The 24,930-nt window shown below is 42.0% G+C and overlaps 1 protein-coding gene across 1 annotated transcript; it reads left to right on the top strand.

The window, feature by feature from the left end:
- On the top strand, positions 1-24,507 carry DRAXIN (dorsal inhibitory axon guidance protein). The gene is made up of 6 exons (XM_003765002.2): positions 1-418; positions 5,325-5,515; positions 9,470-9,581; positions 12,238-12,327; positions 14,762-14,851; positions 21,091-24,507. Exons 1-6 carry the CDS (start codon positions 1-3, stop codon positions 21,201-21,203), a joined length of 1,014 nt encoding a protein of 337 aa, XP_003765050.1. The 3' UTR covers positions 21,204-24,507.
- The last annotated feature ends 423 nt before the right edge of the window (positions 24,508-24,930 follow it).

Below are 24,930 nucleotides of genomic sequence, written 5' to 3'. Positions count from 1 at the left end.
ATGGCCGCGTCCGCCAGCTGCTTCTCCCTGGCGCTCCTTCTCTGGATCCTGGTCCTCTCGGATCCAAGTTTCACGGGCGCTCTGGACTCCGCCCCTGAGGAAAGCAACGTTCCCGAGAACAACATCAACCGGCAGAGCCCCGAGCTGTGGCGGGCCCGGGCGCGGCACTCGAGGAGACACGGCCCCAGCAAGAAGGGCCGAGCCCACGTGCCGGGCCCAGCCGGCGCCTCCGGCCTGCCGGGGATGCTCCGTGCCGGGGACGCGCCGGCGGTCCAGGGCCCCGCCGGCCTGCTGCGGGACAAGGACGTGTTCCTGGGCTTCGAGTTCCCCTACTCCGAGAGGGACAATCAGTTCGAAAGAGGGAGGAAGCACGGCCGGGAGCACAAGCGTCGCAGGGACCGAGCGAAGCAACAGCGAGGTATCCCAGCCCGCGCCCCGGAGGCCCGGACTGTTGCTTTTATATGTGTGTGTGAGCGTGTGTGTGCATGTGCGTGTGTGCAGGTGAGCGTGTGTGTGTGCACTCGTGTGTGTGCATGTGTGCCTGTGAGCGTGTGTGCGTGTGCGCGTGTGCAGGTGAGCGTGTGTGTGCACTGGTGTGTGTGCATGTGTGCCTGTGAGCGGGTGTGTGCGTGCGTGTATGTACACACTCATGTGTTTGTGTGTGCGCGAGCGTGTGGACGCGTGTATATGCACACTCGTGTGTGGGCGCGCGTTTGTGTTTTTGTGTGTGCGTGAGCGTAAGCGCCCGCTTTTTGGATGGGAAAACAGAGGCTCATAATATTACTTCAGGATCGCTTTTTAATATGGGGATCCATGGACTCCCAGCTGGGATTTCGAGGGATCTGTGAACTTAGATGGGGAAAAAATGACATTTTAATTTTCAGCAAAATTTGTAATCCTGTACAGCTTAATTTACACTTTTAAAAGTGTCCCGGGGAGTCCAGAGGCTTCACTAGAGTGGTCAAGGACACCAAAAATGGTTACCCCCCTCTGATCCAGCTTAAGAACACCAAAAATGGTTACCCCCCTCTGATCCAGCTTCAGGACACCAACAATAGTTACCCTCTCTGATCCAGCTTAACCCATCCACTGAATCACAGAATCTGAGAGGCAGAAGGGACCTTGGAAGCCAATTCTTCCAAATTGTGCCAGAGCAAGACATGTTCCATTCGGATTCGAAGACTTGGGTGCAAAGCCCAGCTCTGCCACATTATCACTCCCTAGTTTTATCTGTCACCTTGGTCAAGTCATGTCCCCTCCTGGTAGGTAACCAGCTTACTAGTTAGGTAGTGAACTGCTAACTAGCCTAGCTAGTTGGGTAGTTAGCCAGCTAGCTGGTTGAGTGGTAAACTACTAGTAGGGTAGTGAGCCAGCTAGCTAGTTGGATAGCCAGCTTCCTCAGTTACAAAATGAGGCAGTTGCATTAGATGGTTACTGAGATCTCTTCCACATTTAAGTCTATCTTGCTGAATGTTTTTTAAGCCTTTATTTGGAGATCTCCAAAGTAAGGGAGCTCCCATGTCCTGGGGCTCCTCATTTCACTTTTGGACAGTCATAATTTTTAGGAGGGCCAGCTAGATGACACAGTGAATAGAATACCCGATGTAGATTCAGGAAGATCTGAGTTCAAATGCAGCCTCAGATACTTAGTAGCTGTGTGATCCTGGATAAATCATTGATTCCTGTTTGCCTCCGTTTCCCTATCTGTAAGACGAACTGGAGCAAGAAATGACAAACCGTTCCAGTTACCTTTGCCAAGAAAATCCCAAGTGGGGTCATGAAGAGTTGGATTGATGGCATAACAATAAGTTTTTGTTTTTCTTGATTTCAAGCCTAAATCTAGCTCTTGCCACCCCACCCCCCCTTTGTTCCTGGGTTAGTCCAGTGTGTCGAAGCAGTACACATCTTAATCCCTTTTCCATAGGATTGCTAGACTTGAAGATGGCTTCTGTCACCTCCCTCCCCAATCCCTGGCTCCTGTAGTTTTCCTTCTCCAGGCTAAACATCATCAGTTCCTTCAGGCCATCTTGGGTCCTGGTCTCTACTCCTTCATTCACTGTATAGATAATTAAACAGAGGGTAAATCACTTGGCCAAGATCACACAGGTTGTTGCTATAAAGACTAGTCCGGCCCATGATGGGCACTTAATAAATGCTTATTGCTTTGTTGATAACAGATGTTGGCGCCCAATTGGTGCTGGTGACCTCTGGTGCCAAATGCACTGTTCTTTCCATCATACCTCGTGGCAGAATATAAATGGAGGAGGAGGAGAGAGGGAAGCATGCACTATGTGCCAAGCTCTGTGCTAAAGACACAGGAATACACAGAAAGGCAAGACCCGGCCCCCGGCCTCAAGAAGCTCCCAGTCTAACGGGAGAGACAACGTATAAACAGCTATGTACAAATAAGAAACGTACAGAATAAACCGGAGATCATCAAGAGAGGAAAAGCACTAACCTTGAAGGGAATAGGATATCATCCCCATCTTACAGATGAGAAAACTGATACTCAGAAAATGACTTCTCATACAATTAGAGGAAGGGTTAAACCCAGGGCTCTCCTAATTCCAGGGGAGCAGCTAGTGGATAGAACACTGTGCCCAGGAAGCCCTGAGTTCGAATCCTACCTCAGACATTCATTAGCTGTGTGACTCTAGGAAAGTCACTTTACCTCTGACCGCCCTAGTTGCTTAATCTGGAAAATGGGGAGTAATAATTAGCACCTAATTCCCAAGGTTGTCATGAGGATTGGATAAATTAATCATGGAAATGCAAACTATGCTTAATGCAGCTTTTATTTAATCCTTCTGCTGGTGGGGCTGCAAACCTTCAGGAGATCCAGATGTCCAAACGTTTAGGGAAAACTAAGGCCTGGAGAAGTGACTCAGGCAGCAGAGGCGAGGTCTGCACCCAGACCCTCCTAACACTAAATCCATTTCACTCCGCCATCAATATACAAACTACGAGCTAGACCAGGTTCTCTGGGCCACTGACAGGTGCATCTGGCCATGGAGGGAGCCGTCTGTCACTCGGGGCGTTCCAGGAAAGGGACCTTCCTAACCCACGGTGGATGGATCCGCCAAAGGGAAGGAAGCCTCGGGCTTCACGCAGGCTCTTGCCAAGGAGCTCTCCACGCTTCTGCCATCAAAGCTGAGGTTCCCCCCCGAATGTCTTCAAGTGTGACAACAAACAGATGCCTTTGGCGTCACCCTCTGTGCGCAGACAAGATCTACTGGTGGAATGAGCAAGTGCAAATCACACAGGGCATGTGCCCCCCCACCATTCCCTCTGCCTGGCATCCTGGAGCTTCTCGGGCCTGCCAAGCAAGTCTGAGGTTCCCCACAGTTTGGGGTCTCAGTCTGGGGCTACATGGAGCTGCTCAAAGAAACAGTGGATTTTGTTATTGGGTATTGAGAAGCACTGGGGACCATAGTCTCACTTCTTTGTCTATTAAATGAGAGAGAGAGAGAGAGAGAAGAAGAAGAAGAAGAGGAAGGGAGAGGGGCGAGGGAGGGAGAAACAGAGATGGAGACAGAGAGACACAGAGAAATAGGGAGAGGGAAGAGACAAAAAGATCAGAAAATGGAAGGGGGAGGAAAGGAGAGGGAGGGAGGGTAAAAGAGAGAAAGAAAAAAGCAAGGAAGGTAGGGAGAGAGAGATAAAAGGAGGGGGAAGGAAGGAAGGAAGGAAGGAAGGAAGGAAGGAAGGAAGGAAGGAAGGAAGGAAGGAAGGAAGGAAGGAAGGAAGGAAGGAAGGAAGAAGGAAGGAAGGAAGGAAGGAAGGAAGGAAGGAAGGAAGGAAGGAAGGAAGGAAGCGAGGGAGGAAGAGAAAGCAAGAGAGAGAGAGGAATACAGCTAGACTAAATGACTTCTAAGGTGCCTCCCAGATCTGATGCTGGGGTTGCTGCTGCTAAGCCAGTTGCCCTCAGAAGCCCCACCACGATCTCTGTTGGGCTGCTCAGGAAGGTCACAAATGTTTATTAAGTGATAATGATGTTCCAGGCACTGTGCTAAGCCCTGGGGAGAAGGGAATTTTGCTTCTGCAACCTTCCTCCACCAGACATTGTAATTTCATTTACTTCACTGTTCACCTATAATAATTCTATCATAAAATCAGAGGACACTAAGATGAGATAAAAACTAATCTAGGAGCAATGTGACATCACTGGGGGCTGCAGAACAGACAGGCTTTGCTCCTGGCTCAAGTTGGGGGAGGGGGAAGCCCTAGACAAACTGAATCATCCCTCTAGGCCGCTGGAAAATGAGGGGATTAGATTACATTACATCTAACATCTCTCTTATGTTCTTTGAGACTCTTTGAACTGAGACCCCTCCCAGCTCTGATACCTTGTGTTCTAAGGGCCCTCCCAGCTCTGACCTCCTGGGTTCTAAGGGCCCTCCCAGCTCTGACCTCCCGGGTTCTAAGGACTCTCTCAGCTCTGACATTCTCTATTCTAAGGCATCTCTCTAACATTCTGTGATCTTTTTCAGTTCTGACACTATGTATGCAGAGATCCCTCCCAGATTGTGACATTTCCCAATTTTAGGTGTTTTTTTAAGGCTACATTCTCCAGATGATTCCTTTTGTCTGGGTGTTAAAGCCAAAGACATTTTTTCTCATGTAAAAAAGCCCTGAGGATATAATTACCTGCTGTTCATCTTTTTTCAAAACAAGACCCCTCCCTGCTACACTCTATTTCTCAATGCCCATGGGCCACACACACACACACACACACACACACACACACATACACACACCACTCCCAGGGTGCAGCAGCCTCCTCTAGTATCGTCCCCTTCCCTCCCCTTCATTACTGCATGAGTTCTCCCTAGCTTAAAACAGGCTGGATGATTACTCATTGACTCAGTCACAGAGGGAATCTTTACCTGGGATAGATTAGACTAGATTCCTTTGAGGTCCCTTCTGATCCCTCATTCTGTGATCTCCAGAGAGGTCACCTAATTGACTTTGGTCGGTCATTGTAGCGTGGAAAGAAGGTCCTTTCCCTCTATTTTTGTCCACCTGCATTTTTGATTTCCTTCACAGGCTAATAGTGCACTATTTCAAAGTCTGACTCTTTATACAGCAAAATAACTGTATAGACATGTATACTTATATTGTATTTAACTTATACTTTAACATATTTAACATGTATTGGTCAACCTGCCATCTGGGGGAAGGAGGGAAAAAGTTGGAACAAAAGGATTTGCGATTATCAATGCTGTAAAATTACCCATGCAAATATCTTGTAAATAAAAAGCTATTAAAAAAAAAAAAAAAAAAAAAACTTCTTATAACTTCTCTCTCAATGTTCTTTTTGATAGGCAGAAGTCTCGATCCAAAACCCAGCTCTTTGTTCAAGAAGGCGGAAGTCTCCGAGGACCTGGCCCCCTATGGCCCAATGGAAGAATCCTCTACCAGCTTGGCCCCCACCATCCTGTTCCTGACCACGTTCGAGACAGCAGCATCCACTGAGGAGTCACCAGTTCTGCCCGTTACCTCCCCTCGGCCCCTGGTGAGGAATCAGAGACCCATGAAGAGTTAGTGCCCCCTGAGGGTATTCCCTTCCCCCCTTCATTTTCATTAAAATGATTAGCATTTTGTCTCGTTTGAAGTGGGCAAAGCCCTTTTTAGATATCTCCTTTTAAGAACTTTAATGCTATTATCAGCCCTGTCTTGCACATGAGGAAACGGAGGCTGACGGGTTAAGAGTGCACAGGGTGAATGTTTGGGGCTAGATTTGAACTTGGGACTTCCTGGCTCCAGATGCAGGGTTCTAGGCACTGAACCACCTAACCTCCCAGGAGGAGGAAGAAACAAAGGTACAGGGAGAGAAGGGACTTGCTCAGGGTCACACCACTAATCAATGACAGAGGCAAGGTTGGAAACTATGTCTAAGCAAGACAGAGCATACAGACATAGCCCGAAACAGGGATTTTTAACCTGGAGTCTATGAATCTTTTTTTATTATTTTATTTATTTATTTATTTATTATAGCTTTTTATTGACAGAGCCCATGCCTGGGTAATTTTTTACTACATTATCCCTTGCACTCACTTCTGTTCCGACTTTTCCCCTCCCTCCCTTCACCCCCTCCCCCAGATGGCAAGCAGTCCTATACATGTTAAATATGATACAGTATATATGAATCTTTTTTTAATCTATTTTTCTCATTGTAATGAGCTAGTTGCTTTCCATTATAACACTTTATATTTTATTTTATACTTTTAAAAACATGATTCTAAGAAAGAATCCATAGGCTTCCCCAGATTTTTTTTTTTTTTTTTTTTTGACCAAATAGGGTTAAATGACTTGGCTGGGATGGTCATGGAGCTAGTGAGTATCTGTTGTCCTCCTGCCTCCAGGACAGTTGCTGTCCCCACTACAGAGTCACCCATTGCTCCATCCCCAGATTCTTAAGGGAGTTTTTTGTTCCAGAAGGAGAAAGGGAAGGATGTTAGGAAAGGATACCCACTATAGCCAGAAAGAGAAGAGCAGGGACTCAGGCTTTCTTCTCGCTTGGGCACTTAAGGATGGTTGTAACTATTCTCTGTAGAAAAGACGCAACCACTGATTGCCAGCTAAAGGAAAGCTTTGTTCTCATGTAGTGGAAAGAAGGCTGAACTCTGTAGTCATGGAACCTGACTTTGAATCCTAGTTCTGAGGCTTACTCCTTGGTTATTTAGCCTTTTTTCTGTAAAATGGAGGCAGTAGGGTGGGGACATAGTGCACGGGGTACTTGGTCTGGAATCAGGGAGACCCCAGTTCAATTCCAGCTCATGACCTGGGGCAAGTGTCTTCACCTGATTTCTCTCAATTTCCTCATCTGTGAAATGAGATGGAGAAGGAAATGGCAAACCAGGATCTCTGCCAAGAAAGCCTCAAATGGGTGGGCATCTCCCTGCCAAGGCAAACCCAGGAACTATATGTACACAATTACCAAAGACTTCTCACACAAATAAAGTCTAAACAATTGGGAAAATATCAGTTGCTCATGGGTAGTCCAAACTAATATAATAAAAAAGACAATTCTGCCTAAATTGAGCTACTTGTTCAGTGCCATACCAATCAAAATTGCCCAAAAGTTATTTTGTAGAGCTAGAAAAAAATTAACAAAATTTGTCTGGGAGAACAAAAAGCCAAGAATATCAAAGGAATTAAGGGGGGGGCAGGGGAGGGAGAAAGGAAAGTGATCTAGCAGTACCAGACCTAAAACTATATTATAAAGCAGAAGTCATCAAAGGGTTAAGAAATATAATGGTGGATCAGTAGAATAGATTAGATATACTTACACAATAGTCAATGACTGTAGTAATCTAGTATTTGATAACCCCCCAAACTCCAGCTTCTGGGATAAGAACTTACTATTTCACAAAAATTGCTGGGAAAACTGGAAAATGATGTCAGAAACTCAGCATAGACCTAAATCTCACACCCCATACCAAAATTGGGTCAAAATGGGTGCATGATTTGGGTATAAAGGGTGATACCATAAGCAAATCAGGAGAACAAGAGATAGTTTGCCTATCAAGAAAACCCCAAATAGGGTCACGAAGAGTCGGACAAAAGAACAACTGTAAAATGAAGGATTTAAGCTGGGTGCTATAGTCCATACTTGTACTCTCTGGCCCAGTTGAGGCTGAGGCTGGTGGATCACCTGAACAATCCTGAGCTACAGTAGGGATAAAATCCATAGGGTATCCAAAGGAAGTCTGGCTCATTCAGCGTGAGCTCTAGTTCTAAGAGTGTGCTAGTAAATGTTTAACAAATGGCTCTCAAAAAAATGTGCACAAGACATTTTTTTAAGTTTAATTTGCATTGTTAATATTTTCTCCATCACTTTCTTAAGTATAGTAATCAACAAAAATAATTAATCAAGACCCAATTTGTAGCATTTGCTAATTTTTGAAGTATATATAGTTTATACTAAAAATTTAACAATCAACTCTACCACATTCCTGTAAAATGATCTGACTTGTGTGACCTTGAGTAAAACCTTTTGCCCCTTTGGGTCCTTCTTAGATCAAGAAAGAGGAATCCTCAAATGAACTGAGGATGTTCTAGCCTTAACTCTGCCATTGATTAGGGTGTGACTCAATTCCTGTCTCTGCACCTCAATTTCCTTCTCTGTAAAATGAAGATATGGAATTGTATATCTCTCATATGTAAAAAGAGGAGATTGAACTAGGTGAACAGTTAGGTCTCAAGAAGCTTACGATGTAATAAGATTAGAGAAAAAACACATAGGTTCTACAGTAAAATAGATGGAAAGATCCCATGCACCTTAGACACTTAATAAGCCCTTACCATGTGTCAGGTCCTGTGCAAAGTATTAGGGATACAAAATGAGACCAAAAACAGTTTCTGCCTTCAAGAAGCTTATAATCTATTAGCGAAGACAGCATACAAACAAATATATATATATACATATATATATATACAGTCTACACCATAACACAGCATAAAGCAAATATTTACCATCATTCCCACTAATCAAACTATATCTATTTATTGATATTGAGACATTTAGAATTGCCAAGGACTTTGGTGACAAAAACTTTCTTTTCTGGGTCTTCAGAAGCTGAGGAGACAAGAGATATGACATCTATCTTTGATATGATATGATATCAATCTTTGGAGAAATCAAAGATTGATTCCTTGACTGCAGGGGCTGAGTGGGAAGTCAGATGAGGTGATCTAGGAATTCTGCTATTCCCAGTGCTTCTGGGTTCAGGGTCCTGGGCTATTTCCATCAAGGTTTAAGGCAAGATATCCTAATTTGGAGCTGAGGATTTGGTTTTTCTTAATATTTTAGTAAAATATTAATAAAGGGAAGAATTGATTTGTTTAAGATCATATCACTAGTTGGTTACAGACCCAAAACTAGGACCTGGCTCAGTCCATCAGAAAATTCTTCCTCCATCAAAGAAGGGACCTACAAATGCCTTACTAAAAGGACTTATTAAAAGTCACACAGATCATTCTACATAATCCTGAAGGAGCTGGAGCCATTGGCACATTTTCAGGCTATTTCAATGCAATCGTTTTTCTTTGTAATCCCTATGGGTTTTATTGTAAATATTTAAAGACATTATTCTGTGAAGGGGTTCAGAGGCTTTACCAGACACTATCCAGGGGATCTATGAAGCAAAAGTATGTTGAGAACGTATAGTCTCGGAAGGGAGTAAGATGTAGTTACACTTTATAAAAGCTAATGAATAATTACTTTGTGAGCAACATAATCCAGCAGTTTTAGACATCAGGCATCCTAATAAATGGCTGCAAAAAACCTAGAACAAAGTGACTTTTGGGGTCCAGGTGAGTCCAAAAGATGCCTCTTGGTCTGAGATGTTTTATTAATAAATTAAATGATTCATTGGCCCCTCCCATGTAGCCCTTAGTTTCTCCAATTCTAATTTTTTTTCCCAACGTAAATGGTTTGTTGATCTTTCTACCTTGCCTTTTCCAGGCTCGGATCCGGCCTGAGGGAGATGTAATGCCCACTCTGGACATGGCTTTGTTTGACTGGACTGATTATGAAGACCTAAAACCTGATATGTGGCCCTCTGCTAAGAAGAAAGGTATATCTTTCTTGCCTTTTCTCCTCACAATTCATTCCTGGTTCAGCCTCACTTGTGCTTTTTCCCCCTGGAAGGTCTTGGGGCTAAAAGGAGAGAATCTGATGTGTAGAATTACAGAATCTCCAAGCTGGAAGGGAGCACAAAGGCCAGGAATCTAGCCTCTACTTGAATAAGACTCCCTTTTATGACACCCCTGACCAGCAGCCAGCCAAACTCTACTTGAAGAAGTCATTTAACCTCTACCTGCAGGGCAGCCTGTTCCACTAAGGAGCAGCTCCACTTATGAAGATATTTCTTTTCTTTTTAAGTAATAGCTTTTTATTTTCAAAAGACATGTAAAGATAGTTTTCAGCATTCACCCTTGTAAAACCTTATGTTCCAAATTTTTCTCCTTCCCTTCTCTCCACCCCCTCCCCTAGACAACAAGTAATCCAATATAGGTTAAACATGTGCAATTCTTCTAAACATATTTCCACATTTATCATACTGCACAAGAAAAATCAGACAAAAAGGGGAAAAAATTAGAAAAAAAACAAGCAAACAACAACAAAAAAGTTGAAAATATTATGTTGTGATTCACATTCAGTCCCCACAGTCCTCTCTCTCAGTACAGATGGCTCTCTCCATCACAAGACTATTAAAACTGACCTGAATCACCTCATTGTTGAAAAGAGCCACGTCCATCAGAATTGATCATTACTGCATAATTTTCTTGTTGCCGTGTACAATGTTCTATGAGGACATTTATTTCTGATATCAAGCTAAAACCTTCTTTCCGTACCTTCTACCTGCGGCTCTAGTTCTCTCTAGGGCCAACCAGAATAATTCTCATTTTTCTTCTACATGCTGCCCTTTCAAATTCATGAGATTTTGAGCTGGAATGGGTCTCAAAGGCTACCCAGTCCAAAACCCTTAGGTCACAGATGAGAAAACTGAGAATCTGGTAAATTAAGAAAACTGAGGACAAGAGAAGGGAGTGACTTCCCCGGCGTCATTTGTAAGCAACAGAACCAGGATTTGAAACCAGATACTCTGGCTCCATATGTGCTGATCTTTGCACCAGCTGTCAGTCCTGCAGAATGATGCAAAACTTGAAATCAACAACAAATAGTGATCCTCTCTTCATTACTTTCTAGTTTGTTTTATGTTTTTATACACTGACAACTGAGATTTATCTGTAAAAGACCTCAAAGACCTATCTGTAAGAGCTCAGTCTATAAATCAAGATTATATAGCATGTCTCCTTTATACTCCAAGAGAGCCTAAGTCCATAGAATACCTAACATTTATATAAACATTTAAGAATTGCAAAGTTTTTTACAAACATTATCTCAATGAATCCTGGAAAGGAGGTGCTATTATTATCTCCATTTTACAGATAAGGAAACTGAGGCAGACAGTAGTGGAGTAACTTGCTGAGGATAACAGAGTTAGCCTGTGTCTGAGGCTGCTACCCTCAGGGAAGAACATTCCCTGATCCTGTCCCCAGTCTGAGTACCAGTTCTCTACCTATGAGCCATCTGGCTGCCTAGAAATAGTTCTTTTGGGGACTATAACACAATATAGGGTAGAGAACAAAAATATGTTAAAATGATAGAAATTGTGCTCTCCATACTCTTGTTCAGGCTGGGCCCCTTACCTACAATGTCTTTCCTCCTTCCTCCTACCTCTTAAAATCCCTAATTTCCTCTATCACTCAGCTTCTCTAGTGCCTCTCTCAAAATTATATCATATTTATTTTGTATACATATATGTATGTATATACTTGTTATCTGATAAGATGTAAACTCCTGTTTTTTGTTTTTTCTCTTTTTTTCCTTTTTGATCTGATTTTTCTTGTACAACATGGTAATTGTGGGAAAATGTATAGAAGAACTGTACATGTTTAACACATATTGGATTCCTTGCTGTCTAAGGGAGGGCTGAGGGAAAGGAAGAGAGAAAAATTTGGAATACAGGGTTTTGCAAGGATGAATGTTGAAAACTATCTATAATATATTTTGAAAATAAAAATTTAAAATAAAATGTAAGCTTTTGAGGACAGGAGCAATATATAGCCATATATCCAGTGCTTGCCCCACCACAGGTACTTAATGCTTGATTAATTTAAGGCAAATGTTGCCCTCAGTTCTGAATTGAGAGAATCCACCTTTTCACTGCATAGAGTGTCTTAATCATTATCATTATCTTATTGTTATTACTATCATTAATCTTATCATTCCCTAACAATGTCACAAAAATCCTCTCAAGAGTCTCCTAGAGATTAATAGACACTTTCCTGATTCCCCTATACTGTAAGCAGGGAGACTGCCTAGAATAGCCTCAGTTTCTTTCTCTATCAAATGTGATGTCTTCAACCGAAATTCTCTGCTTCGATATCTGGTTTTCTCTAAAATCCAAGAATATTTTGCAGGGGTTCCTTTCCTATACAGATTTCCCAGATGACCATTAAGATCCCTTTCAAGTCTTACGTTCTGCCTTTCTGTGATAGCTCTAACAATCCCCAGAGTGCCACGGTAATCCTGAAGGACTGGGGACGGGACTGGGGAATATTCTTTCTCACACTCTAGGTGGCAGCTTGCCAACACGGGAGGGCTGGGGAGGCAGAGAGGGATCTGTCTATCAACCTTCTCACCCTGATTATTCTCCCCTTCAGAGAAATTTCAGAGTAAAAGCCCAGACTATGGCAACGAAACCTCAGCAACTCAGGAGGAACCCTGTGACCACCATCTCGACTGCCCCCCAGGTACTTCCTCTTCATCCCATCAGGGAATCTTCTACAGGGAATAGGGTGGAGAAGGGAAGAGGGAAGAGGTCCTCAAAACTGCCCCGGAGGGCCTGTGCTCCCTAAGGATGGCAGAGCTGGAGATAGCCTCTGTCTAGAATCTGATTTTAACAATTTTTTTTTGTTTGAAATGAGGGGGGCCAAATTCTGCCCTCATCCCGTCACCCAGGCAACAGATCTTCGGGGAGCGATGAATGAAGCCTATGTTTATGCTGCCACCTGTTTGACTATGATGGCTGTCAAGCCTGTCACAAAGCAAATTTGACAGCTGTTTTCCATGACAAATTGTTCCTGCTTGTCACATGGCAGGGGTGGGACGGGATTCAAAAAGGTCCTGGTGTCATGGAAACCAAACAACTGGTTGACTGATTTTTTTTTCCATTTTTTTGCCTAGTCTGATTAATTTAAAAAAAAACAAACATTTATTTTGAGTGCCTTCTATGGGGTGGGGATGCAGGGATAGCTATGACATGGCCCTGTCTATTTATCATCTAATGGGGATGGAGTAGGAGAGAGCCATCACCAGATCAGCTGGGATACAAGGTGGAGGAGATAATAGAATCACAGAATGTTGGGGTCAGAAGGGACCTCAGGGGCAGTGGAGTCTAAGCCCTCCAGGATTCTGAGGCTGTTCAGCCTCTGCTTGAAGACATCCAAAGAGGAGAAATTTATTATTCCTTCTCCCCATTCCCCAAGGCCAGCCATTAGGGGAAAGGAGATGACAAAAAATAATTATGCAAAATTTGAGGGGAAGAAAGCTTGTCTTAATTGGGAGACGGGAGTCAGAGCGTTTCTTGGAAATGAGATCTTAGATAAATCCTGAAGGAAAGGAAGGACTTGAAGAGATGGTGGTGGTTGCAGGGGAGGAAAGGGACATCTTAGACACGATAGAGGAGGTGAACAAGGGCACAGAAATGGCAGGAGACTGGTTGTTCATTCCACTTGTATTAATACTGGCTAGCATTTATACAGATCTTTGCAATTCACATAGCCTATACAGATCTTTGCAATTCACATAGCCTATGTGGCTATCTCATTTGATCTTCACGGTAATCATGGAGGTAAAAGCTATTATTATTCCCATTTGACAGATGAGAAAACTGAGCCTAAGAGAAGAAAACACTTTGAAAACTGTAAAATACTCTTTATGTGTATGAAATTGTCATTCTGAAAAACTCTGAGGATTCTTTAAAAACAATTTGGCTATTGTACTAGCACAGCAGGTTGTGCAGGTAGACACCTCCTGTAGCTACTCTTGGTCCTCAGTTTCTCCAGTCAGGAAGACCTGCATTCAAATTTAGCCTCAGACATTTCCTAACTCTGACTGTGAGTGCCCTTTTACCTCTGTCTGCCTTATTTTTTTCTTCTGTTAAACTGGGATAATAATAGCACCTAACTCCCAAAGTTGTCAAGATAAAATGAGACAGGGTCAGCTAGGTGGTGCAGTGGATAGAGCACTGGCTCTGGAGTCAGGAGAACCTGAGTTCAAATTCATCTTCAGATGCTTAACACTTCTTAATTGTGTGACCCTGGGCAAATCACTTAATAGTTTCACATAAGAAAAAAAAAGATTGATTAAAAAAATAATAAAATGAGGGAGTATTTGTAAAGTATTTTACAAACTTTTAAACTGTATTTTTATCAATACCTTTAATCCATGTGTATTGCACATTTATAGAGAAAGAACATATATACATAGTCCTCTAGCATATTTTATACTCATATATTACTAAATACATAATAAAAAGTACTAAATATCAGTACTAATACATGCATATCTTAACCCATATTAACTTATAACAGTACATAATACATGTTGTGTAGGTAGTACATAAGACATTAAATATTGGTGTACATAGCTATTACATCCATGAAAGAGAGATCATACATCTTATATAACTAGCAGATCTCCACCTGTCATAATACCTTAAGCTTCACTTTATGAGAAATCAGCATCCTGCCCACCGAAGGCTTGCGATCCTTCAGAGAAAGCCCATGAGTTTTTAACCTGTAAATGCTGTATTATTATTATTATTCTCTATTTGGTGACCTGAGAGCCTCTCTAGATATAAAGTTCTCTGATTCTGCCGGGCTTGCCAGTTCTGTTCTGAAGAAGGCCACATGGCAGCTTGTTCTTCCTCGGCGATCAATAAGCAGCCTCTGGCAGTTGAGCATCTTTGCTCTCCCAGGAGGGGATGACATCTATCAGCAAGCCCAGCATGGTCCCTCTCCAGACCAGCTGGCCCCCCGCACTCCTCTCCGGGCCCAGCACTCCGGGGCTGCATCCCTGACAGGGAAATGATGGATTCGCTCTAAAGGGGGACAGTCCCTTGGGGTGGAGCGGGGAGAGGAGCTCTGCCTGGTGTGTCTCTTATCATGCTTAATATCATGGCAGGGTCTTGCTGTGACTTACGGGAACATCTCTGCAAACCTCATAACCGAGGCCTTAACAACAAATGTTTTGATGACTGCATGTGCATGGAAGGTAAGTTTTCTCTAGCCTCCTTCTTTTGCTGTTCCCTTTGAAGTGAAGTGGGGAGGGAACCCTGAAGTCTTACTTCTCATACTGCTTTCCCATAATCAGGACTTTAGGAGACATCATGACAGTGGATTGATTTAATATTTAATTTTATTTGTGCATGTTGTTTTTTCCTGATAGAATGTAAGATTCTCGAGGGCAGAGAAGATTTCATTTTTGCATCAGTATTCCTAGCACTTGGATCATAGTAATTATTTGATGAATGCTTGTTGATTGATCGATTGACCGAGTGGTTGATAGACTTGGAAGTCAGGGAGATCTGAGTTCAAATGTTGCCTTATCCAATTATTAGCTGTATGATCCTAGTCAAGTCACTTTACTTCTGATTGCCTCAGTTTTCTTATCTTTAAATTGAAGATCATAATAGCCCCTATATCACAAGATGGTATAAAGATCAAATGAGATAACATATGTCAAGCATTTTACAAACCTTACAACATTTTTATATCATCATCGTTATTATTTATTATCATTCCTATTTCCTTCTCAGTTTCTAAAATTAATTCTTTACTCATTCAGTTATAAAGATCTAGAGAGATAATATTGACAGGCAAGTAACTCAATGGATAAAACAATAAACCTGGGGTCAAGAAGACCTGAGTTTAGATCCTGCTTCAGACGCTTATTTGCTGTATGTCCTTGGACAAGTCACTTAGCCTATCTGTTTGCCTAATTATAAATGGGAATGATAGGAGCACCTACCTCCAGAGTGGTTGTGAGAATAAAATTAGAAAATAATTATAAAGTTCTTTGTAAATCTTAAAGTGCTATATAAATACCAATTATCATCATCATCATCATCATCCTAAACTCCTCTAGTTTCCTTATTCTTCATTTGTAAAATAGATCCTTAACTCATCCAGTTGTGGGATTCCAAAGAGATAATGGATGCAAATTATTTTGAAAACGTTAATGTGCTATAAAAACATAACATGGAAAAATAAATAAACAGCTATGCGAGGTCTACATTCCTTGGAATGATGAGAATGAGTCGGGCTTTAAAAAATGGGGAGAAATTCAGCAAAAAAGATTTCCCACTAGTACCTAGTTCCAGAGCTTGCTCTAGCTCCAGGGGAGCTCAGGCTAAAGATTCTGAATATTGTATTTGGGGGCTAGGAAATGTAAAAATATGTGTATCCTTAGAAAAGAAGTTGGAAGTATCGATTAATCAGAAAAGCTAGCTGCCATTCCTTCTTGAGACTCTCCTCATCATATGGGCAGAGAGTATTTCCTAGCTCTTCTCTTCAGCTGTCCCGTGGTTGAGGAGTTTTGTTGGCCAATACCCTTTGTCCTCCCATTGCGGGGATGGGAATAGAGAAAGGGATCTTTTTGAACTTCCTTCAGGGGAAAGTCAATAGAGAAAATTTTCCTAAGGACCTCAGGCTCCAAAAGCTTTTTTCCAGATTCCAGAAAGTTTAAGAACTGTTGTTCTAAGCTTCCAGCTCCACTAGTGACTGTATTTGATCATAATAGTGAATAGTTATTTATCTAACACTTTATAGCTAAGGTTTGTATATGTTACATTAGCTATGTATATGTTATATAAGGTTGTATGTGTTTGATCCCCACAACAATTCTATGTCTTAAGAACTATTCTGGAAATTGAGGCTTAAAGTTATCACTCGGCTAGTAAATATGAGTCAAGATTTGAACTAAGTTCTTCATAGGTGTTACCTCCCCACTAAAGTGCTTTGATGCCTTGCAAGGTGACCTTGAGTTCTTGAAAGTTCTCCTTGCTGGTTCAGTCTCTGGTCCGGTTCACGGAGCCAGAAAGGCTTTGAGTCTGGCCCCAGGGAGCCATGATTCTCCAGCATTCAAGCTCGCTGAGTGCAAAGAGGGTTAACCCCCAAAGTCCAGCTCCTTCGTGCTTTGGCCAAGGAAGGTTATCTCCCTCCATACAAAAAATCCCACAATCATGAAGGGCACAAACTTGATTTTCCCCATCCTTCTGACAGATACTTCAGCTCTTTAAGTGCACACAACAATCAGCTTTGTTCAGACTTCTCTGTTGTTATCAGGATAAGTGAGGAAGTAGGGAGAGCACTAGACCCGAGTTCAAATTCTGACTCTGGTACTTGCTGGCTTTGGGATCCTGGGCAAGTCAGTTAAATTATCTGATCTCATTTTGTCACTCTAAAATGGAAATACAATAACATCTGCCTCACGGGGTTGTTAGAAAGGACTAATGAGATGTAGAAAAAATGGCTTTGGCTGACAGTTTCTTCATTGAGAGTTCCCCACACAAATTAAGTCCCAATCTAGTATTTTAAAAAGTGCCATCATAGTAATAAATTAGTCAACTTCTTCTAATGTCATTTGTAGCTAGGTGGCACAGTGAATAGAGTGCTGAGACTGAACTCAGGAAGTTGTTCAGTTGTTTCAATCATGTACGATTCTTTTTTTTTTTCTTTCTCCCTCTCTCCCTCCTTTCCTTCCTTCCTCCCTTCCTCCCTCCCTCCTTCTCTCCTTCCTCCTTCCTCCCTTCCTTCTTCCTATTCTTTCTTTCTTTCTTTCTGCTCCTAGGTACAGGGAGCTCTGCCCTAAGCTTCTTGTGCAGCTTTGAACCTTGACTTTGAGCACAGGGTTTCCTTGTGTTTGGTGTCTTGCTCACAGCAAGGTAGCCCTACCTAATACTGGTTTCCTGGGCTAGTGATTTGTCTTCTGCACTGGGACTAGAGATTACTCCACTGATCTGCTCTGCTACAGAACCAGGATTAAGGGTCTCAGTTGCTGATTTGTTGTGATTAAGACTCTCTCACTGCACTTGCCCAGGGTCACACAGTTAGAAAGTGTTAAGTGTCTGAGGTCAGATTTGAACTTCAGGATTGGTGCTGTATCCCCTGTACCAACTAGCTATCCAGTGTTGGATTCTTCTTGCCCTCATTTTGAGGTTTCCTTGGCAGAGACACTGGAGTGGTCTGCCATTTCCTTCTCCAGTTCATTTGACAGATGAGGAAACTGAGACACACAGGGTGAAGTAACTTGCCCAGAGTCACACAGCTAGGAAGTGTCTGAGGCTAGATTTGAATGGAGCTTTTACTGACCCCAAACCCAGAACTGGTGCTCCATTGCTATAGCTAACTGGTCCAGCAAGATCTAAATTCAAATCTGGGCTGCTACCCTTACTACTTTTCCTCCTTATCTTAGTGACAGACACTCAGGAAAACTACTTCAAGTTTAGCTCCACTTAAAGGTCTCCAGGATTAGTATCCTCCAGTAATTTTTTTTCCTTCAAAAATAGCTCCCATTTTCCCCAGGGAGGAGGTAAGGGCTTAGTGTAATCCTGAACAAGTGACTGAACTTCTGTTTGCCTCAGTTTCCTTATCTGTAAAATGGGGATACTTTCTTTCTAGTGGTTGTTATGAGAATCAAATGAGATAATATGGATAAAGCACTTAGTACAGCACCCAACACATAGTAGGCACTATCTAAATATCAGCTATCATGATTTCCAGATATTGTACTTGTTACTTCTAACATGAAGGATGGTTAACACCATTTTACTGGGAAAGATATTGGGGAATAGAATGGAAGCAGTGGGCAAATGAACGTCCCAATATCCCAGAGTAACCCATGGACAAACCCTGGACTGAGACCCAAGAATCTGGTTTTCCAACTGCCTGCTATTTGTACTCAGAGTTTGGCTCCCAGATCCTCCCTGTTGTCTGTTGGGAAGCAACAGCAACAGGCAAGATCAAGGCATAACCTGCAGGTTGCAGGTGGCCCTACCTCCTCTTTCTGCTTTATTGATTTGGGCGGATATATGGAGTGCAGAGATAGGCTGATTTGCAACCCTCGAGCCACCTGCCGGCTCTCAAGGCTCCATCTGCTCAGTTAATCCCTCTGAAGTAAATTCCACGTGACCTAAGCCCCTACATCCTCCCTGGGGGAAGTGGGATTATGTTTCTTTTTTTGTCATTATTTCTTTTCATTTAATATTTTATTTTTTTACCCAATTACACATAAAAACAATCTTTAAGATTTTTTTTTTTAGTTTTAAATTCTCTCTCTCCTTCCCTCTCCTTATTGAGAAGACAAGCAATTTGATAGAAGTTATATATGTAAAATCATGCAAAACATTTTTTCATATTAATCCTCTTGTGAAAGATAACATAGATCAAAGTAGCAAGAACAAGAAAAAAGAGTTTAAAAAAAAGTATGCTTCAATCTGCATTAAGAATCCAGAAGATGGATAGCATTTTCATCATGAGTCCTTGGAGATATTTTGGATGATTTTATTTCTAAACTAAGTCATTCACAATTCATTGTACAATATTTGTCATTGTGTATCGTATTCTCCTGGTTCTGTTCATCATATTTTGCATCAATTCATGTAAGTCTTTCCATAGTTTTCTGAGAGCCCCTTGCTCATCATTTCTTACAGCACAATAGTATTGCATCACAATCACGTATCATAACTCATTTAATCATTCCCCAATCTATGAACAGCCCCTCAATTTCCTTCTTTGTCAGATTGGAGTTGTTTCAATAAAAAAAAATTAGCTAAATCACATGCTAAACCTGAAGTAGTTTTCCTGAGGGTTTGTCACTAAAATAAGGAGGAAAGGCAGGTAGGCTCTGGGAAATCAGTCTACATCATACCTAAAAACAATGTATAAAAAGGCAATTGAGTTCTTAGCTACTCATGAACAGTCTCTTATGTTCTGAGTATAGGAACCTTGTCTGGTAGTTAGAAAATCAGGTGGAAAGGATATTTATTGGTCAGGGAAGGAAAAAAACTTAGAGGTATCTGTTTTCATTGACAACATGAGTTTTACGCTTCTACATATCAGTCAATCAACAAGCATTTATTAAACACCTACTATGTGCTAAGTATTGTGCTAAGAAGGATGATGATATAAAGAAAGGGAAAAGACAGTCCCTATGGTCTGTGGGAGATACAACATGCAAACAGATACATATATAAGCTATAAATAAGATAAATTGTAGGTAATCAAGAGAGGAAAGCAAAACTTCCTATAGATGGTGGGATTTAGGGCGCAATTTGAAAGTTGGGAGGTGGAAGCAGAAATGAGGGAGAGCTTTGGCGGAATGGGGGGGGGGACAATTGGGGGGTGGTGTGTTTTGTGTAGGGGACATCCAGAAGGCCAGTGTACCTGGATCAAAAATTACATGGTACGGGAGGAAGAGATGCAAATTATGAACGACTTTGAAGGCCAAACAGAGAATTTTATATTTCATCAAGAGTCACTGGAGTTGATTGAATGGAGGGGTGTGGGATGGGGAGGAAGGTACACAGTCCGTTCAGTGCTTAGGAATATTGAGTAGAGAGACATTTGTGGCAGGAAACCAACCAACAGACTATTTCAATAGCTCAGATTTAATAAGGTGGTGAACCTCTGAATCCTACACCAAGATGGTGGCAGGGTCAGAGCAAAGAGGCCATGTGAAAAAGATGTTACAAAAGCAAAATGGCCAGGTCTTGGCAACAGATTGAAGATGGGGGCAAGGGTCAAAAAGAGTGAGGAGTCAAATATGATCATCTGAGCTCTAAGTGTGGAGTTTAGGGGAAAAGATAATGAATTCAGTTTCGGACTTGCTGAGTTTGATAGCTACAGGATCTCTAGTTTGAGATGTCTAATGGGCAATTGGAAATGCAAGAGTGGAGGTCAGCAGAGAGATTTGGGCTGAATAAGTAGATTTGAGAGTCATCAGCATAGAGAAGGTTATTAAATTCCTGGGAAGTAATGAAATAGTCAACTTAAACAGTATAGAGGGAGAAGGGAAGAGGACCCGGGATAAAGCCCTGTGGGATACTCACTGTTATTGAGGAGGACCTGGGTGAAGAGCCAGCAAAGGAGCCTGAGAATGAGTAGGAGAACCAGGAGAGAAGTGTCATGGAAACCTAGAGGGAAGATAGTGTCAAGGAGAAAAGAGTGATTGACAATGTTTAAGACTGTAGAGAAATCAAGAAGGATGAAGACTGAGAAAAGGCCAAAAGATCTGGTGATTAAGAATCGTGAGTAACTTTGGAGAGAGTACCCAGATATCCCAGAGCAAAGTACTCATCTACAGAAGAACTCACAGGAATCTAGATTTTGAGGCATAATAGACTGGAAAGGCCATTGAGAATCCCCGTGTGAGTGCGTGCTTATACACTGTGTGCACGTAGAGCTTCTCTCTTTCCCCACCTCCTTCACCCTTCTCTCGTTTACTTTGCCCAGGACTCCGCTGCTACGCCAAATTTCACCGTAACCGAAGAGTCACTCGGAGAAAAGGACGATGTGTGGAGCCAGAGTCCATTAACGGGGACCAAGGATCATTCATTAACGTTTAAAGGATCCAGGTGATGGCTCGGTTTCCCCATCTGCCTGTGGACCGTGCTCTGGGAGGTTTGGGGAAACGGCAAATTATTTTCGCCCATCGGTGGGGAAAACCAGAGCGGACCAGATGGCTGTGGGGGGTTCGGAACCGGGACGACCCAACTATGAAAAGAGAATGACTAGAAAGTGGGATTTGAGACCCTTCTGGGCTTAATGAAGCACTGAACTGCTCCATGGATCCAACCCACTACTCCAGATATCCTACTTCCTTCATCTTGCCGCTATTTACAATGGATGGCAATGCTAAGAGTGACCTCTATTGTCCCCAGGAGGTACTGCGCCACCATGATGAATGTGAACCATTGGCAATATCTACAGGAGAGGAAGAGATAATTCATCTTTAGCTCTGTTAATTTACTTGGGGGAAGGGAAGAAGAAAAGATGAAGTTTACTTACATTCGGTGCTTTTCTGCTTCTTTGTGGGAGAGAGGTAGATATGCCTCAGTAAAGAGGATTACCAGGTATTAGGGTCTTCTTATTGCCCTCCTTCTCTAAATTAGTGTTCCCTCATCCAAAAACAAAAACAAAACCACTCAGTGTTTGTTTATCTGCACAGATTAAACCTGATCCCTGCTGTCTGGGAGTTTCTAGTTTAAATGACAATAGCTTTTAATGGATGTTCAATGATCCCATGAGATCCTTCAGATACAAATTTGATGTGTTTCAGAATTCATTTTTCTCCTAATTTTTAGTTAAATCTGCCCTTTTCGGTCCCACACTCACTTGTCCAGTACTATAGCTAAAGGCACATATTTGTTTTAAAAAAAAAGTTGGCTAGGAGTTACCACCACAGAACAGAACAAAGCTACTTGAGTGGTCAGGGGTATCAAGTCCATGGTAGTCAAATAAAGTTCTTAGTCTTCCATGTAACTGATTTAAGTATGGACCACATCATTAGAACACTACAAAACCTACCTCCGTGAATCTCCAGTCTGATCTAGAAATCTGAATTAGGATTCTTTAGACCTCTTTTTCTTCCAGGCCCATGGGAAATCCAGGGTCTGATCAAGCAATGTCTAATCACCCTTACTACCAGGAATGGAAGTAAGTAATGGAAGCTTATTTCCTCTAGCCTTGCTCTCTGTTGAGATAGAGGCTACCCTAACGCTCTTCTAAGAACCGTCCTTCACAAAGCTGATAAGGGAGGTGATAGTCCTATTGTCCTATTGTCCCTTGCTGTGATCAGACCACATCTGAAGAATCATGGTCCTTTCCAAGCACCATTTTTTTTTAAAAGAAGAATGTTGACAAAATGAAGAGTGTCCAGAGAGGGATCAAGGCTTATAGAGGTTGGTTAAAGTTTGGAGAAGGGAATACCTAGAAGAGGGATTCGTAACTTTTGTGTGTATCTTGTATCCCTTTGGCCATCTGATGAAGCCTGTGGACCCTTTCCCAGAATCATATTTTTAAATGCATAAAAGAAAACACAAAGAATTACAAAGAAAACCAATTATTAAAAGGCAAATTCTCCAACCTCAAGTTAGGAAGTCCAGATTTGGAGGGAACATAAAGGTATTATCACATAGGAGAGGGACTGGATTTGTTCTCCTTGGCCTCAGAGAACAGATCCTAGAAGTTACAGACAGATAGTTTTAGTTTCAAGGAAAAGTAAAACTTCCTAACAATTAGAACTCACCCCAAATGGGATATGCTGTCCCTAGAGGTAATGGTTTCCTAACCACTGGAAGTCTTCAAATGGAGGAGTGTAGACCGTAATGTCATAAAAGGGATTTTTAATTAGGTAAAAGTTGAACTAGATAATCTTTGAGCCACCTTCTGGCTCTGGGATCCTATAACTTCCCCTTCAATCTTTGGTTTTTTGTTTAGTTTGGTTTGTTTTTGCGAGGCAATAGAGATTATGACTTGCTAAATGTCAAGTGTCTGAGACAACATTTGAACTCAGATCTTCCTGACTCCACTGTGCCACTAGTTGCCCCAACCTGCTTTATTCTAGATAACTGTAATCCTGGAGTTATAGAAGCTAGAAATATCAGGTGCTAAGGCACTGCTTAGAGGGAGCTTTGTAATGCTATGTTAAGGAGCCTCAAAGTTAGCAGTGCTGACTCAAATGTTTCTGGCTACCCAGAAAAAAAAATTGCTACAGTGAATTTAAGAGTCATATACTGAATAAAAGAAAAAGAAGGTTCAAATCTCTCTTCTGACACATACCATGTGTTATCATAGCCCAGGGCTATCAGTGATCTCAGAAGGTACTTGGGTAGAAGCGTTTCCTCACTTGGGAGTTCCCCAGAACCAATTAAACCACAGATCCAGTCTCTATCCCATCTTCAGTAATAGATTCACTTGCCACAGGACTTTCTTTATCCAGTCTGTCAATAAGTGTTGAGTGCCTACTATGTGGAGAACTATGTCCCAATTGCAAGGAGCAGGAACACGAATGCAGTAAAAGACGCATCCCCTTGTCCAGAAGAGCTTCCACTCTGTAGGCCAAACAAATATCATACCATTGTATTTTAGCTGGCAACTCCCAAGCTGACTCAGAAGGAACTAGGTAGGAACTAGACTAGACTTCCAGGTTTTCCCAGACCACCTCCTATTTCCAGAAATATCCATTATATTATTGATTTTCCAGGAAAGCTATATTACTGAGCTAGTGCTTGGAGTTCATGAAAATAGGATTTGACCTGTATTTGAAGAGGCGATGCACATATGTGAAACCCAGAACACATCTATAAATAGGCCTCATAATTTATGGAAGACGAATAAAGCAAAAACCAAGCATTCAAGTGAGAAAAAAGCTATTTGGATGCGCTAGAACAATAAACTCATTTTTGTTCCTGGTGGGAGAGATTATGAAAAAGGCCAGAACTGGTTTAATTGCTCCAGTGTTTTCTCCTCCATGGCTTGTCCTAATGACTAGGATGACTGGGAATTAATTCATTCTCTGCATAAAGTCTTTGGTTAATAGTGGAACCTGGCTCGTGTCTACAATATCTGTCAGCCATGAATTTTTAATCTCTAGGACACAACCCTCAGTCTGCAACGTCTTCTGGTCTCGCTGTTCTGTCTCCTAGGTTGGAATTGATTTTCATTAATGAGAAACTGAAACTCAACGGAATGGACTAATCCCAGGGCTTTTAGTCATTCTCGAGAACTTTTCTAGGGGGATGAGTTTTCCTCTTTCAAGGGGGAAGGGGATTTTTTGGTGGGGGGGAGGGGAGAGTTGTCACCTTGTAGTCACGTGATGTGTTGCATGTATGTTTTATTAAACTGTAAATAAAGAGTTAATCATTCATGACTGGAGGGTAGTTTTGATATTTTGTCTCTCCTTTTCTGGCCGGAGTTGTTTGTCCATACACAGATAACCTCAAATGTCCTATGATTCAACAACAATAATAGTAAATGTTTATTAAATAACCGAGCAAGTCACTTAACTCTGCCTCAGTTTCCTCATCTGTAAAATGAGCTAGAGAAGAAAATGGGACATTACTTCAGTAATTTTCCCAAGAAAATCCCAGATGGGATCATGAAGAATCAGACGTGATTGAAATGACTAAACAAGAACAAAATGTGCCAGGCAGTGAGCTAGATACAGAAAAGCAATCCCCGACCTCAAGGAACGTACTTGGGGATACAATGTATAAGGAGATAAACAAACATAGAGATAGCAGGCTATGGTGGCAAGGAGACAAGATTTGGAGGCAGAAGTCCTGAGAAAAC

Source organism: Sarcophilus harrisii, chromosome 3 (genome assembly GCF_902635505.1).
Source record: "Sarcophilus harrisii chromosome 3, mSarHar1.11, whole genome shotgun sequence".
NCBI classification, from domain to species: domain Eukaryota; kingdom Metazoa; phylum Chordata; class Mammalia; order Dasyuromorphia; family Dasyuridae; genus Sarcophilus; species Sarcophilus harrisii.
Note: the sequence above shows the minus strand (reverse complement) of the source record. Positions and strands in the feature narration are given on the sequence as shown.